The 17,603-nt window shown below is 43.4% G+C and overlaps 1 protein-coding gene across 1 annotated transcript; it reads right to left on the bottom strand.

Moving 5' to 3' along the window:
- Window positions 1-17,248, bottom strand: erich3 (glutamate-rich 3). The gene is made up of 14 exons (XM_032572624.1): window positions 17,045-17,248; window positions 14,726-14,819; window positions 14,522-14,647; window positions 14,348-14,419; window positions 14,031-14,159; window positions 11,763-11,918; window positions 11,502-11,687; window positions 10,969-11,149; window positions 10,690-10,876; window positions 10,119-10,462; window positions 9,906-10,028; window positions 8,693-9,064; window positions 7,772-7,906; window positions 1-3,631 (listed from the first exon to the last, which is right to left on the bottom strand). Exons 1-14 carry the CDS (start codon window positions 17,062-17,064, stop codon window positions 744-746), a joined length of 5,013 nt encoding a protein of 1,670 aa, XP_032428515.1. The 5' UTR covers window positions 17,065-17,248; the 3' UTR covers window positions 1-743.
- Between the last annotated feature and the right edge of the window lie 355 nt (window positions 17,249-17,603).

Here is a 17,603-nt window from a genome sequence, read left to right as displayed (position 1 = left end):
TTTCAATTCTCATTACATTTATTTTCATGTTGGCCTATTCACACAAGCTGTACATCAGGGATAGATATCACATAAAATGCTGAAGCTGCACACACCTACACCTAAACATGAGACAATAAAAATATTAACTATCTAAAAAAAATACAGTTAGGCATTAGCAGCAAGGATCTTTTTGACATTTCACTTCATCACCACCAAGCTAATCATCATTATCGGTCTCCTGTTGCTGATAATGTCACTAGGTAATCATGTCAGACTGTTGATTGAAATGGCCATTACCAGTTTGAATTACAGACCCCTGATGAAAGCTGGCCTTCTCATAGCCACTTGGTTGGAAATGTAAAGTGCATCAGAGGTCGGCTAAAGATGCGGGAGTCTGACAGCTATGAATTATTCAATCATCCGTAAGCAGGAGTCGAGGTGGATCCGTTTACAGGTAATAGATGATAGCGGCTGTACTTGATACCGCCACATTGTGACTAACAGAAGAAGAGGTGGGTCTACTGTAAACATTGCGACCAGTAGTCAAAACACAAGGTACAGCTTGTTCTTTCTGGTTATTCAGGTGCGACGGATGTCTAAGTACTTATTCCAAAAAACACACAGGCAGTAAGAGACACTTGAGGAATTCTGTCAAACCCAAACCTATGTCGTATTTGCTCTTGATTGCTGCAATTGATTATCTATGGATCCTAAGTTAAACAAGATTTTCTCAAATTAGCGATTAAAATATCACATTATCGTTACTGTCCACCATCAGACCCTGAAGTGGTCAGTAAAGGATAAGAAGTGTGTCCAAACAATGAGACAGTGCTCAGGCGCTCTTTGCTCAGGGTGTGTTTGATGTCTTCGATGATTTGCGTGTCTCTTGTCTCTCCACTGAAGCGTCGCTCTAACATTTTAGTTTGGACATCTTCATCGCAGGACTCTTCCCTGCTTCCATCAGCTGAGTGAGATGTTGTGAGCTTCGTTATTTGATGCCCGTCTCTGCTGATGTTGTTCAATGTGTTGTCTGTGTCGCCCTGTCCGTTCAGGGAGTTTGATTGTTCTGGTTTGAATGAAGGATCTGTGGCTGTTTGTTTCACAATCAGGTCTGGACCACTGTTTGCATTTCCACCACTTTGATTCTCAAAATCGCTTTTGGCTTTGAGAGAACTTGAGAAAGTTTCCACTTCAGTTGTAAAAGGTGTGTTTCCCTCTTGACTTACTTTGTCATCTCCTTGTGATCCCCTACTGTCATGTTGGTCAGTCTCTTTATTTGTTTCAGGGCTTTTCTTACCGGCCTCCTCGCTGCCTTGTAGTCCACCTTCAATAGCTTTAGCTTGAGTTTCTTTTCTTGAGTCCTCTATGTCTCCATCCTCTGAGATCCTTCCCATCTTTGTTGGGCTCTCTGGTCTTAGTAGCTCGGCAGATTCTTTTTCTTCACCATTTGGGTTGGATACCTGTGCATCTGGGACCTCATTCCTCAGATCTTCTAAAGGCTCAACAAATGTCTCGAAAAACTTTGATGTTTGGTGCATTTGTATCCAGTTTGTGACCATATCCGTATTGTCATCTCTTGATAAAGCCTCTGGGGTTCCTTCACCGACAACATCTTCTCCCTCTGTGTTTGGAGCTAGAGGTTTGAGCAGAACACTTGCTCCTTCCTCTGATGCCTTGCTTGCCTCCTCTGTGTCCTCTCCATTCTCTCCGGTTTCTAGTGCTTTGTCAGTTATAGACCTAGATGTCCCTTCATCTTTTTGCTTAGCTGTTTCCTCCACATCAGCAGCAGAAGAGATTTCGCCTAAAGGAGACACCTCACTGATATCGCTCTCAGCGTTGTTTAGGATCAAATTGTACACCTTGTTCTCATTTTCAACTTCATCTACGTCCTCATTGGCATTTCTCTCTTCTTGTATTTCTGCTCCAAATGTCTCTGGCTCTGAGACCCTGCTAGCAGCTTCATCATGCTTCACCATGCTGCCATCCGTTTCTTTGGCATCGCTTTCCGGTACACCAGTCTCTGGGGCCTGATCAGTCAAGCTGTCCTCTTGTTTTTCGGCATTGTCTCTAGACTCCATAACTACCTCTTTTACTTCTGTGCTCTCAATTTCTTCATCTGGCTCATTCGTTTGTCTTTTCTCGTCAGATGTTACAGCATTTTCCTCATCCTCTTGAGGTTCACGCTCAGTCGCGAAAGAACTCTCCCCATTTTTAGCGTCTATTTCTCCTCTTTCACTTTCCTTCTGTGCTTCTCTTTCACCAGTCTCGGATTCTGCAACAGCTAGAGTTGGCTGATGCATTTCAGTCCCTTCTGCTGCTTTACTTTCACTGACTTTCTCTGACTCAGCGATAATTTCAGAAATTGTTTTCATTTTTTCTGTATCCAAGTCAGTATCTTGACTTTTCTGAGGTACTTCTGTGATCTCAGATGTTTCTCTTTCCTCTGCTACACTGTTCTTGGTTATATCTTCATATTCTTCATCGGTTTTATTCCCTTCAACTTTTTCCTTCTCACCATTATCCAACATTCCTGCTTCATCATCTTTTTCTCGTAAAACTTTCTTTGTCTCACTCCCTTCTTCGCTAGCTTGACCTTTATCATCTGTCTTGGCTTCAGGTTCGCCCCAGCTGATTTTACCCTCATCTTCTTCATTACCATCTTTCTCAGTCTCTCTAATTTCGTCTTTACTCTCCTCATCTTGAATTTCTTCACATTCGGTCCCCTCTGGTGGGTTTTTAGTTTGCTCATTACTTTCATCAACCTTGCTTTCATCATTAATTTCTTCTGCTTCATTTTCAGCTTCTGTTATCTCCTCTAAATGTGTAAGGTTTTGCCTCTCTGCTGTTTCATGTTCTTCCACAGATTCGTCTCTTACCCCACAGTTTTCCTCTCGACTGTCATCCTCTCCCTCTTCAGTTCTTGACAATTGCTGTTTTGTTTCTACATGAATTTCATCATTAATGCTCTGGGTTTTCACAGCTTCCACATGCATCTCTACTGTTTTCTCAGTTGTGGAGTCCCCACACTCCTCTGGTGATCTGCTTGAATTCTCCACTGTGACTTGAGCTTCCTCGCTGTCTGCCTGCATCTCGTCTGTGCCGGTCTCAGGTGCCTCTTCACAGCTGAGGGCCTCTTGTTCCTCTGACGATTCTGCTTTTGTCTCCATCGTCTCGCTTGTAGCCTCTGCCTCAGCAATATCTGGCACTGCTGGCTCATCGGCCTCCTCACTTGGCTCTAATACTGATGACTCATCCTTTTCTCTGCTTTTTGCCCTTTGCCCCGACTCATCATGCTGACTGTCAGGTTTTGCTGAACCTTTTTCCACTTTTTCTTCATCATTATGGGTAGCCTCAACATCACTTCTTTCAAAGGGATCCTCTATCTTGTCGTCTTGTGCCACCTCTCCGTCTACAGGGAGGTGGGCTTCACCTGGTTCCTCTGATTTATCCCTCTGTGTTCTGACTTCATCCTCTGTGGGCTTTCCATCCTCCCCAACCTCACCGACTCTCTCTTCTTGAGTGTTGTCACCATGGTCCGATATCTTGTCCTCCTCTTCTTCTGCTTCTGTAAACACTTTTTGTTCCTCTACAACTTCATTGGTAACATTTTCTTCACAATTCGTCTCTTCTACCAGAGTCTTCAGATGTTCTGAAAACAGAAAAAGCTACTTAGGACATTCAATTAAATGCAATCAAATTGAGATTATTTAAAATGACTTGCAAAAATATTCATATCTCCAGTTTTCCATTTTGGCATTTTAATCACAGACTTTATCCATCCATCCATCCATCCATCTTCTTCCGCTTATCCGAGGTCGGGTCGCGGGGGTAGCAGCTTCAGAAGGGAGGCCCAGACTTCCCTCTCCCCGGCCACTTCTTCTAGCTCTTCCGGGGGAATCCCGAGGCGTTCCCAGGCCAGCCGAGAGACATAGTCTCTCCAGCGTGTCCTGGGTCTTCCCCGGGGCCTCCTCCCGGTGGGACGTGCCCGGAACACCTCACCAGGGAGGCGTCCAGGAGGCATCCTGACCAGATGCCCAAGCCACCTCAACTGGCTCCTCTCGATGTGAAGGAGCAGCGGCTCTACTCTGAGTCCCTCCCGGATGACTGAGCTTCTCACCCTATCTCTAAGGGAGAGCCCAGCCACCCTACGGAGAAAACCCATTTCGGCCGCTTGTATCCGCGATCTCGTTCTTTCGGTCATGACCCAAAGCTCATGACCATAGATGAGGGTGGGAACGTAGATCGACCGGTAAATCGAGAGCTTCGCTTTTTGGCTCAGCTCTCTCTTCACCACGACGGACCGGTACAGCGCCCGCTTGACAGCAGACGCTGCGCCAATCCGCCTGTCGATCTCCCGCTCCCTTCTTCCCCCATTCGTGAACAAGATCCCGAGATACTTGAACTCCTCCACTTGGGGCAGGACACCCCCCCTGACCCGGAGAAGGCACTCTACCCTTTTCCGGCTCAAGACCATGGCCTCGGATTTGGAGGCACTGATCCCCATCCCGGCCGCTTCACACTCGGCTGCAAACCGCTCCAGCGAGAGCTGCAGATCACGATCTGATGAAGCCAAAAGGACCACATCGTCTGCGAAAAGCAGAGATGAGATCCTAAGGCCACCAAATCGGATCCCCTCAACACCTTGGCTGCGCCTAGAAATTCTGTCCATGAAAGTGATGAACAGAATCGGTGACAAAGGGCAGCCCTGGCGGAGTCCAACTCTCACCGGAAACGAGCCCGACTTACTGCCGGCAATGCGGACCAGACTCTGACACCGGTCATACAGGGACCTGACAGCCCGTATCAAAGGGCCCGGTACCCCATACTCCCGGAGAACCCCCCACAGGGCTCCCCGAGGGACACGGTCGAACGCCTTCTCCAAGTCCACAAAACACATGTAGACTGGTTGGGCGAACTCCCATGCACCCTCCAGGATCCTGCCGAGGGTGTAGAGCTGGTCCAGTGTTCCACGACCAGGACGAAAACCACACTGCTCTTCCTGAATCCGAGGTTTGACTATCCGACGGACCCTCCTCTCCAGGACCACTGAATAGACCTTGCCAGGGAGGCTTAAGAGTGTGACCCCTCTATAATTGGAGCACACCCTCCGGTCCCCCTTTTTGAACAGGGGGACCACCACCCCAGTCTGCCAATCCAGGGGAACTGCCCCCGATGTCCATGCGATATTGCAGAGTCGCGTCAACCAACACAACCCTACAACATCCAGAGCCTTAAGGAACTCCGGGCGGATCTCATCCACCCCCGGGGCCCTGCCACCGAGGAGCTTTTTAACCACCTCGGCGACCTCGCCCCCAGAGATTGGAGAGCCCAACCCAGAGTCCCCGGGCTCCGCTTCCTCAGTGGAAGGCATGTTGGTGGGATTGAGGAGGTCTTCGAAGTACTCTGCCCACCGGCCCACAACGTCCCGAGTAGAAGTCAGCAGCACACCATCCCCACTATAAACAGTGTTGGTGCTGCACCGCTTCCCCCCCCTGAGACGCCGGATGGTGGACCAGAATCGCCTCGAAGCCGTACGGAAGTCTTTCTCCATGGCCTCTCCAAACTCCTCCCACGCCCGAGTTTTTGCCTCAGCAACCGCCCGAGCCGCATGCCGCTTCGCCCGCCGGTACCCATCAGCTGCTTCCGGAGTCCCACAGGCCAAAAAGGCCCGATAGGACTCCTTCTTCAGCCTGACGGCATCCCTCACCAAAGGTGTCCACCAGCGGGTTCGAGGGTTGCCGCTGCGACAGGCACCGACAACCTTGCGGCCACAGCTCCGATCGGCCGCCTCGACAATGGAGGCACGGAACATGGTCCACTCAGACTCCATGTCCCCCACCTCCCCCGGGACGTGTTCGAAGTTTTGCCGGAGATGGGAGTTAAAGCTCCGTCTCACAGGGGATTCCGCCAGACGTTCCCAGCAGACCCTCACAACACGTTTGGGCCTGCCAGGTCTGACCGGCTTTCGCCCCCACCACCGGAGCCAACTCACCACCAGGTAGTGGTCAGTGGACAGCTCCGCACCTCTTTTCACCCGAGTGTCCAAGACATACGGCCGCAGATCCGATGAAACGATGACAAAGTCGATCATCGAACTGCGGCCTAGGGTGTCCTGGTGCCAAGTGCACATATGGACACCCTTATGCTTGAACATGGTGTTCGTTATGGACAATCCATGGCGAGCACAGAAGTCCAGCAACAGAACACCGCTCGAGTTCAGGTCGGGGGGGCCGTTCCTCCCAACCACGCCCCTCCAGGTCTCACTGTCATTGCCCACGTGAGCGTTGAAGTCCCCCAGCAGAACAAGGGAGTCCCCAGGAGGAGCACTCTCCAGTACCCCCTCTAAGGACTCCAAAAAGGGTGGGTAATCTGAACTGTCGTTCGGCCCGTAAGCACAAACGACAGTCAGAACCCGTCCCCCCACCCGTAGGCGGAGGGATGCTACCCTCTCGTTCACCGGGGTAAACCCCAACGTACAGGCGCCGAGATGGGGAGCAACAAGTATGCCCACTCCTGCCCGACGCCTCTCACCTTGGGCAACTCCAGAGTGGAAGTATGTCCAGCCCCTCTCAAGGAGACTGGTTCCAGAACCAGAGCCGTGCGTCGAGGTGAGACCGACTATTTCTAGCCGGAACCTCTCGACCTCACGCACTAGCTCCGGCTCCTTCCCCACCAGAGAGGTGACATTCCACGTCCCAAGAGCCAGTTTCTGCAACCGAGGATCGGACCGCCAGGGTCCCCTCCCTCTGCTGCCACCCATCCCACACTGCACCCGACCCCTTTGGCCCCTCCCACGGGTGGTGGGCCCATGGGAGGGGGGGCCCATGTTTCCTCTTCGGGCTGAGCCCGGCCGGGCTCCATGGGTAAAAGCCCGGCCACCAGACGCTCGCCATCGTGCCCCCCCTCCAGGCCTGGCTCCAGAGTGGGGCCCCGGTGACCCGCGTCCGGGCGAGGGAACACCAAGTCCAAGGTTTTCCTTCATCATTGGGGTCTTCGGGCTGCTCTTTGTCTGGTCCCTCACCTAGGACCTGTCTGCCTTGGGTGACCCTACCAGGGGCATGAAGCCCCAGACAGCATAGCTCCTAGGATCATTGGGACACTCAAACCCCTCCACCACGATAAGGTGGCAGCCCATGGAGGAGATCACAGACTTTAATGCACCGTATTTGTATTTTACATGATAGACATTTTTCAACGGCCCAATCAGCTAACAAAAGGAGAAGTAGATTTTCTGTTCATGTTCTGTGCTGTGTGAGACTTATAGTCTGCCTGTAGTTTTAGCCCGGCTAAAACTACAGGCATTAGTAGTTTTATGCAAACTACTAATGCATAAACAAAGCCATTCAATCTGAGTTGGTTACACTTCCAAATATTGAATTAACGTCAACAGCCGCCTAGTTCAGATCGGCACTTCGGATGGTTGTTTACAGTGCAGGCAATTTCCAGATTTTGAAAATCACATTTTGTTTTTCTTCCACTTCTCAGGTATGCCTTACCTGGTATTGGTTTACATAAATCCCAAATAAAATACAATAAAGTTTGTGGTTGACAGACAGACATGAAAAAGATCAATGGTTGTGATTACCTTTGAAATGTACAATGTGTAACACCGAATTACATCAATTGTCATTTTCAGATACTTTTCAAAACAAGTTGGTCCAATTCACATCCAGTTAAATTTATTCCAAATAGGTACAAAATTCAGTACAAATCAATCCCATTTTCAATTGCAGAAACAAATCCAACTTTTTCTCAGGATAGTTCATTAAAAGAGTTAAAAGTTTGGTACCTTTGTTTTCTTTGTCAGGGGCTTTATCCACAGATACCTCCTCTTCCTCGGTACTAGTGTCGCTCAATTCAGGCTCAGAGCTACTCTGAGACTCCTTCAGGATGGCTTCTGCCAGCTTCTCCTGCACAGATTTGGCTTAGGAAGGGCAAGGAGACAAGGTGCATGTGACTAATCTGAATATATTAATGCTTGAGCACAGACAGAGAAAGACAGAGTAGAACTCAAGAAAAGCACACCCAACTATGAAAACAATTATTTAATCACTCTTGGCAAACACAAGAAACCTACACAGCATGCAAAAAATGTTGCAACTTGCACATGCATTCACAAATCCACAAGTAAATCAAAACACTCATTCTGTTTTTAAATTTTAAGGCAACTTGAAATTATGCCAAAAAGAAAGTCTCTCTAAGTTTGGCTTACGGTGCTCAAAAGGCTTGCCATACAAGAACAGTGTAGACAGCTTTATTTACTTATACATCCTATTTTTGCAGAATGCATGTGTGAAATATTTACAGAGAGTAAAAAGCTGCTTGATTTGTTTAGGTACGCATCGCATGAATATAGAGCAGCTCTTCACAGCTGCATATTTTAAGCATACTGAAAGATTATGCCACATGCAAATGTATGCATTTTTCCTCTAAGTGACTGCTTCCTTCCTCCTTTCTGATTGCAATTTCACCTCTTATAAGAGCTCTTGTTTTTGTTTCCTGAGCTTTGAGCAATGTTTTTTTTTTATGTACTCAATAGATGATGTTCCCTAAGTATTGCTGATTTAAGAAAATAAACAAAATATAACAGTTTTTAATCTAAAACACTAACAAGAATGATGCTATAACAATAAAAAACAGCACACAAGATGAAGCTAATCTTTTTATTTAGTTCAAATATCTTCAGTTCCATCTTGTTCGTTGCACTCACCCCTCTCTAGCTCATCTTCAGTTTTGATCTCATATTCAGAATCCTCTACATTTTTGTCTTCTGAGGGGACAGAGCTCAGTTCATTATCATTCCCCCGGAGGACGCTGGTGGCAGCAATTTCAATCCCTGTGCTGTCCATGGCGTTGTCCAGTAACTCTGAGTTATTGACCGAAGCGGACTTGACTATGCCGGGAGAGGTTTCCTCGTTTATCCATTTGACTTTTTTACTTACAGGAGCAGCAGCTTCTGCTTGGTTGTCCTCTTTAGTATTATCTTCTTTCTCCTCATCTTCCGAGGGTATTGTGGTTTCAACACCAGTCTTCTCCGTACATCTACCTGACATGACGGAGACTGAACGAGACCTGTTCTCTTCTGAGCAAAAAAAAAAAAAAGATGGAGTGTTTTAATTTCTTTGCTTCAAACCCCAAATGTAAACATGAATACCAAAATGCAGTGATGATTTTTTCTGAACACATGAAAACAGCCAATAAAAGTGCTTTCTAATTTAGTATGGAAGCAGTGCCCTATACATGTTCTAATACCGCTTATTTTTTCTGTATTTTTTTTATTTAAAGCTAATTCCATACCATTTATTGGGGTTTTATGTGATAGACCAACACAAATTATTTCTTTTGCAAATAAAAATTAACCTTCGTGTCACTTAATCTCAGCATAAATCTAGTTGTTTGCCCTCAGATGTTCGTTAGAGAACATTACTGAACATCATCAAAAGGAGAGATTCAGTGAGAGGAGTAGCCATTGTAACTCTGGAGGAGATGCAGAGATTCACAGTAAAGGTGGAAGAGTCTGTTGATTCTGTATTAGTCACTCACTCTACAAAAAGGTACAAGAAGTTATGTTTGCAGTGCATGGGACACAAGAAACGGATGGAAGACAATGTTCTGCTCGGATGAGACCAAATCAGATGTGTTTTTTGTGACCATGAAATATAATTGGTGTGGTGAAATCTGACACAACACATCAACTCTAACACACCATCAGCAACAGATGATTCAATAAACTATTGAGTTGTCTTGTAGGATTTTTATTTGTGTAAAATGTTGAAAACCATGAATCATCTTACATTCACAATAAGACTATGGACTTTTAGCTGGTTGATCAAGTAAAATATTGAGTTTGCTTTGGTGCCGTAAATGTGACAAAGTTAAAGGATCATCTGGATTTATAATGTCAAGTGAGGAGGTTCCCCTACCGCCATTGTCCTCCTCTTCCTCAACCTCACACGCCTCTGTCTCCTCATCCTGGGATTTCATTTCTTGCAATGTTGTTTCTTCCATAGAACTTTCATTATCTGCTTCAAAGTCTTCTTCATAATCTGAGGATGAGAAAAATAAACATAAACCACATGTATATTTCAATCAGGAGCCATTATTTAGTTTTTACTCAATTGTTTTAGGTATTATACCATTTATGATGTTGCTCTCCACAGATGCTGACTGTTCTATGACTGTTGTGTCCATTTCAGGTGATTGATGGCTCGTGTACTCCTGTTTTGAAACAGCTCCTTCCTCAGTTGCCTCTGCCTCCATTTCATTTTCGTCTTTAAGGCTAGTGGCTGACTGTTTTCTGACTGTTGTGTCCATTTCAGGTGTATGACTGCTCTCAAACGCCTGGTCTGACGCAGCTTCCTCCTCACTTGCATTTGATTCCTTCTCAGGTTCATCTTTAAGGCTAGCGGCTGATTGTTCTTCTTTGACTTTCTTTGGAGGAGGAATGGGCTGTCTGTCCATGCTCATTGCTAAGATGCACCTAAAAAACAATCCCCCAAAAAACAAAGACATTTGGTAGCAGTTAAATACTGACCTGTGTCCTACTTGCACCCTCCTTCTTGCCCCTTGTTATCCATGATAACCTCTAGTGCCCATGATCATCTACTCTATAGTATGTAGTGGGGAATTACTGACATGGGAATCTTTGATATAACAATCTCTTTCTTTTTTCAGCTGTAGTGCACATGTCAAATCTAAAACTCTCACTTGTAACAAGGAGACGCCCCTTCCATGCTACAGAAGCCAAAGAGTCCATGCCTTCCTCCGATTCGGGAGCCTTTACTGTGTTTATATTCACAGCAGGAGCTTAGCCGCTCCACTAGCAACCCGTTCTGGTAGAAGGTCAAGCTGAAGGGAAAACCTTTGTGGCGCCTTGAAAGGAACTGGAAAACATCTAAGGGGAGGAAAGATCAAAGAAAAAAAGAAGAGAATCATAAAGTAGGTGTGACATATTAGTATATTTCGTCTCGCTCTGCAAACACTAACCTCCCTCGCAGAGTTTTCCCTGGTACACACACAAGTTTTCTCCTCCACAGTGCTGCTGTAGCACTTTGATTTCATCCCTTATAATGGATGGGTGGTCAGAGAGATGAACCAGTTTGCCAAAGTACACCATGGTCATACGCACTCGACTCTGGTGAACTGAGGTCCTTAGCCAAGGGGGTTCCTGAAGAGTATAAAAGATGATGTCATTTTATCAAAATGGATGGATGGGCACAACTTTATGACAATAAGGCAAGAAATAATGTGTAGAAATACCAAACATTAAGTAAAGTTTATTTTCTCTTTTCATTCTTATCCTGACTTCGATGATACTTTGATCAATTCACCAAATCATGTCGAAGCCATGCATTCCTGAACCACAAACCATAAATTAATGGTCAAGAAATCAATGGCCATACGTAACAAGTAAAACAATATTTGACGATATAGGCTGACATGAAATGCATATCGTTGATTGGATGGACTAGCGATTTATTAAGTTAACTCAGCAGTTTAACTCAGCAGAGAGCACTGACCTCAACTCCACTGGAAGAAGTGCTGGGGCGCAGTCTGCGGCTTCTGATGGTGCTGCTGGGGGTGACTTTTGGGGGTGTCTCTGGGGGCACTGGTATTATAAAGTTCTTGGTGACTGGGAGACAGAAGTGGTCGAGACCAGGGTAGTTGTCTTTTGGGGTAAAACGTCTGCGGGACTTCATGCTCGTCTGAGTAAGAAGTCGTGGAAGTCTCAGTAGGTGATGATAACAACTGGCTGCTTTCAATGCAGATTAGACACTCACAAGGCAGTTGAACGGCTGGCTCTCCAGAAAGGACGTACTTTTTCTGTAAGGTGAGATGTGTCTGGGTAAAGCTGTGTAGCTTCTCCTCTGGATGGGCTTTAGGCGCACCGGCCTCTGCATCTTTCCAGGAGCCGTGTTTGGTCGAGGAAAGCTTGGCTAATTCAGCCACAGAGTTTGAATCAGTTATTGCACAGTCATTGAATACTTGAACTACCTAATACATTCCATTTTCTTTACTGTGCCTTGCAAAAGCATTCATACCCATTGAATTTGTTTTGGCATGTCATCATGGTACAGCCAAGATATTCAAAGCATTTTAGAGGATTTATTTTTGTGACAAACCAACACAAAATTGAAAATAATTGGGAGCTTAATGAGACAAAGTTTCCATTTTTTAAAAATAGAACTATTTTTCTATGCATTAGTGCTGCGCTATAGGTCTCAGCTGGTTTCTTCTCTGATTAATGCTTTCCTCTTGGTCTTATCAGTTTATGTGGAGGGCCATATCTTAATAGCTTTGCAGTAGTGCCATACTTTGTTTTTGTATTTTCATATTGGATTGAAAATCCCCTATGAGATGTTTAACGTTGTTATTTATTTATTTCAAAGGGAACTATGCACATACAAAATATCCCAGAGCTGGCCATAATGGCTAGTTTTCATCATGGGATGTTGTTTTCTAACCTCACCCGGTTTCAAACGTCTTTACAGTTGCCTCAATGGCCTGTCTGCTGTGTTCCTTAGTCTTCACTAAAATTCACTAATGTTCTCTAGCAAACCTCAAAGCTCTTCACGGAACAGCTGGATTTATACTGAGAACAAAGTAAATACAGGTGGACACACTTTTTACTAACGCTGACTTTTTAAGGCAATTCCTTACCCCTGGATTTTTTTTTAGATTGATTAGACGTTTGGACAGTGAATTCAGATGTAGCTCAAAATCAGGATTTAATTAGTTAAAACTTTTGAAAACCATGTCAGATTTCCCTTCCACTTGATATATTACATAAAATCACCCTAAATGACATTATACCATAGATGTAGTTTGTAGTTGTAAGATGAAAGAATGTGAAAAGTTCCCTTGGGTATGAATACGTTTTGCAAGGCACTGTACAAATTTGATTGTCTCAAATTTATTGTTTCATTTTGATCGTATAATTCAATCTAGTTTCTGAAATGGCATCCATACAAATGAACAGTAAATAAAGGTGGCAGGGAATGATGTAGTCATAATGCTGTTTAGTTCTGCATCTTTTCATTTTCCCATGGATATCATCTCTGCTGCACTTCAGACAAGGCTCAACCTGCTGAGCTGTGAGATGTTTACAGACTTGAGAAGAGGGGGATTTCATACGGTAAGCACACAGATCAATGACAGGATTACTGCTGCTGTTTGTTCTGGCATCAGGCCTCGTGACTTTTAAGGTTTTAAAAGACAGCACACAGCTAATCCTCAGCTTCACACAGAACACAAGTCTGCAGACAGAGCAAACAAATGCTGACATCCAGACTTAAGTATCAGTGTTGATTCTAGCATGTCAGCTATCAGCAAAAAGAGGAAATCCTTTTTATGTTTGACAGAAATTCTGGAAGAAAGAAGAAGTGATTAAAACGTTAAAGATCTACAGCTCAGCCTATCATCCTGTTCATTTGTCTGCTGTCTAGACTGATACGTTGGTTTTATTGCTAAATAAAAGTGCTACTACTTTGCATCACAATTATATAAATATCTGATTAAGTTATTTTAAACAACTGATGCTAGCAGGTCATCCTCACCATTATGTTTTTTTATTTTTATTTTAAAAAGCAATGTTTTTTTGTGTTTATGGTATCGCAAGTGAAATTAAAATCCCTGAAATGTTTAAAACTGCACTTAAGAATGTGAAACCAACAGAAACAATAGGACAGATTATTTCTAAAAGAAATCAACAATTACTCATCAATAAAGCCAATGTAGTGGATGTTGTTTTGTGCACATTTAAAAAAAACTGATTTATTATTACATTCTTTATTGTAAAATAAAATAAATTCTTTTTGAAGGATTCAGAGATAAGCAAACAATTTCATCTACCAAAAAAAAAACCTAAATGGGTTTCACAGATTTATCATAAAACGGATTAAAGTTTACAAAAATATATCTTGATTTGTAAAAGACTTTGTATGATTTAGCAACTATTGTAAAATATAAGAAATGTCTAATGTCCGCAACATGTTGAACGTCCTCTCACTGAGGATTCTGTGCTGGTGCACCAGCATGTTTTAACTCACGAAGTCAGAGGATTGAAAGTGTTTCCCCAGTGGAACTGAGAACTGTGTCCAGATGGACTTGGATGTCATGGGGGGGCATGGAGTCAGGGCGCGGATCATCTCTTCCTCGTACTTTTTACAGCGCGCCACCTTCCAAACAAGAACATTTATTACTGCATATAAAAAGTGCCAACCAAAATGGTTTCATCTTCATCATTAAAGTATTTCACTTTATATTTCTAAAATGGACGGATGCTTTTGAGACTCTTCAGACATTTATATTTGAAAAGAGTCAAATTTGTAAAAACAGGACAGCTGTTTAAATGTAAATGACGTACCTTAACCCTTTGCACTCGTTGCTTCCTTTCATAATCCGTCTGTTTCTTTTTGATCTCGATTTGGTAGTAGTGCTGCATGGCCGAGAAGCAAGAACAATTAGCATTGCTTACTGAATGAAAAGATTTACAAATGAGATGATTTTTTTTTTCCTGTTTTCCTCCCATTTTTCTCACCTCTCTCTCCAGCACCTTTTGGAAAATGGCTTGGGCCAGGCACTCTCGGACATTGTTCTGGTTGGCTGTCTGGATCAGTTTATGTTTATAATCCTTTTCCGGAACAATTCTCCCACTCCTGGTGATCTGATCACAACAGTGCTCTCAGACAGACAATACGAGCCCTTCAACTTATCGCATGCCTAAAAATGCACAGAGACGTACCAGTCCTGCTTTCAGCAGGTGTTTTCTGATTCGAGTGTTGCTGAAGTAATCTGCAAGATGTTTGTCAGTGAGGCTGTTGTAGGCTGGCAAAAACCTGCAGAGACAAAAACCACACTCAACGAGAGTCTGAGCACAGTCAGACTTAACGAGGAAGCCTCAGACATTAAACCTCGACTTGATTACAGCTAATCAAATGCTTTACTTGTGCACCGCTCTGTGTTTGTTTACTGGCTGTTGTCCTCTTGTCCTCATTAACAAGAAATCAGCTCTTCCACAGGGCGGCAAATCTGAAAGGAAGGAAGGAAGGATGGTCCCTCTTTCTCTTCCCTTCCAGAGAAGATTTGATTTCCACCAGCATTTGTGTACAACACAGCAGGATCTTACAACCGTAGGGTCGCTTACAGGTGTTTGATTACACACATAAATCGAAGGACTTGGCACACTTGACCTTGGCGGCCTGCTCTTTGTGCACCTGGCTTATGTCTATCTTTGGTACCGTTCACCGCTGTGTACAGCTTTCTGCCTGAAACCCAGGCTCTGAGTACCAACTCAGACTTTAAAGAAACACAAATGTTACATTTAGACAGCGCGTATGTGTTAATATTGAAGAAACTGTTATTTCTGGCTGACCGTTTTTGCTTGTCAGGACTTGTTCAGCGTAATTCCAGTCACACACTTGACTTGGTAGGTTTCATATTAGTGGACATATGGCCTCATAGCAACATGGTCTTAAAAAGAAGCTGAATTACGCAAACACAAATATACCTTAGTGAACTGGACCAAACTAAATTGTGTTTTGTTAGATTTGATGAGAACGTTAAAGCTACTTTGCTGTGAAATCAGCCAAAGTCCTTTTAAATATTGTTTTTCACAGACACAATAATGTGATATAGTCAATGTAATTTTATAGTCAGAAGGTCGTAGAGACAATTCCTGATTTGCGTCTTTCTGCATGGAGTGTGTATGCGTGGGTTCTTTCAAGGTAATCTGACTTCCTCCTACAGTCAAAAAAACATGACTGTCAGGTTAATTGGTCTTTTTGAACCTCCCTTAGCTGACTGTGTGCATGGTTGTTTGTCCTGTGCGCATCTGTGTTGGCCTGTGATGGACTGGCGACTTGTCAAGCGTGTATCTGGTCTCCCTCATAATATCCGCTTTATATAAGGCACTAGCCTCCCTGCCAACAATAAAAGTTTGGTTTTGGAAAGAGGATCTATTTCAATCTGTCAAAGTGTCTATTCCAGCATAAATTGCAACCTGTACTGATGCCAGTTGATCAGTGTGATTTTATTGAATAATACACCCATGGCCTGCAAATTAAAATTGTTCTTTAAATTGTTTTAGTTACATCAGCAGCCTGAATGACCTACCACACATAGGAGTGTTTGTGCCTTTCCCAACAACAGAACTTTATTTTTTTGGCATGCTTTCCACCACAGGGTTGTTATGGAGACATGTCATGGAACTATTTAACAGAACTTCAACTGTTTTAAGCTTGTAAATAATTACCCTGACTTGATATATCAGTAGCTATTTTCTTGTACACATTTCTGGCCTCGGTGCACATCTGCTTACTTTGACATGTTCCTTTGTCTTTCCGATTTTGAAGACTAAGAGAAATGGACCTATTTGTCTAGTCGTTTTTATACAATAGGAAAACAGAAAGTCCTAACTCACTAGATGATTAACTTAAAAAAAACTATAAATCATAGCTTGGTTCATTACATAGGAACTGATAACTGTACCATTGAGTGTATAATTGGAAATTTCATTAAAAACATCATATTTATTTTTCAATTACAGTTAGTAATTGATCCTAACTGTATCAATTAGGAATTTATGGGAATAAATTTACCATAATCATAATATCACTGCACAGTGAATTACTGCAATAACTTCTTGTTTGAAGACAAAAATAATGAGCTATTTTTTTTAAATCTGCAAATTGTCCTTTATGCCTTTGAAAGAATACAACTTTGAAGAAACAAAGTTTGATAGTTTGAAACAAAAACTATATTTAGAACTTTTCACTATCAAAAAATGTGCTAACTTATAAGACAATTAAATTATTATTATAATTATTTATATTATTGCTGTTGTACTTTTGCCAGATTCATTTCCTAAAAGTTAACTAAACCGTCGATCCTTTCACAGCCTTTGCACCAAAAATGAAGTTAATGTTTTTTGTTTCTACTAAAGCAGAAATAGAAACAAGAGGCCGCGGAGCAACTAATCATGCTAAGGGTGGTCACGCTACAGTTTAATCTTACGCCTGAGACTCCCTAAAGTGCTGAATATGAGAAATTAAACTGCTCCTACCCTGGGGTGAATTGTTTCATGGCTTTCAGCTCGTGGTCTCTTTTAAAAAATAAAGTCCCGCAGTATCAAAACTTTAAAGGTTGAGATATGTCGCTCTGCCTCCCGCTAGAAGAAGTCCAGGAACAGCGTCGGGACAGAGCGGTGTTAGTTAAGAAAGAGCAGCGGTAGATTTATGAGCGAAGATACGGAACACCACCGGAGATGCACCGCTCACCACCGAGCAACTAACCACACTCACCGGTTGCCATGGGAGATCACGTGACCAGACTGGTTTCCAGTTTCAGCGTCCGACTGACAGACAAACTCAATAATACTAGTTTGTGTATAAGAGCAACATATATAGCTGGTCTTCTGGTGTCATAACGTTACATCTTTAAAGAGTACGTGTAAAGACAATGCTGAGGTAAAGGTTTCATAATATTTTAAAATAGTAAAACAATAAATAAATGATTTGTGTTATTTTATCATGAAAATTTGTTTTCATGATAAAAAAATGAAAGCATTTTTGGTTTTCATTTTTAAGTAAACATCTTACTGAAGATAAAAATGGACTGAGATT

Source organism: Xiphophorus hellerii, chromosome 9 (assembly GCF_003331165.1).
Source record: "Xiphophorus hellerii strain 12219 chromosome 9, Xiphophorus_hellerii-4.1, whole genome shotgun sequence".
Taxonomy (NCBI): Eukaryota; Metazoa; Chordata; class Actinopteri; order Cyprinodontiformes; family Poeciliidae; genus Xiphophorus; species Xiphophorus hellerii.
Note: the sequence above shows the minus strand (reverse complement) of the source record. Positions and strands in the feature narration are given on the sequence as shown.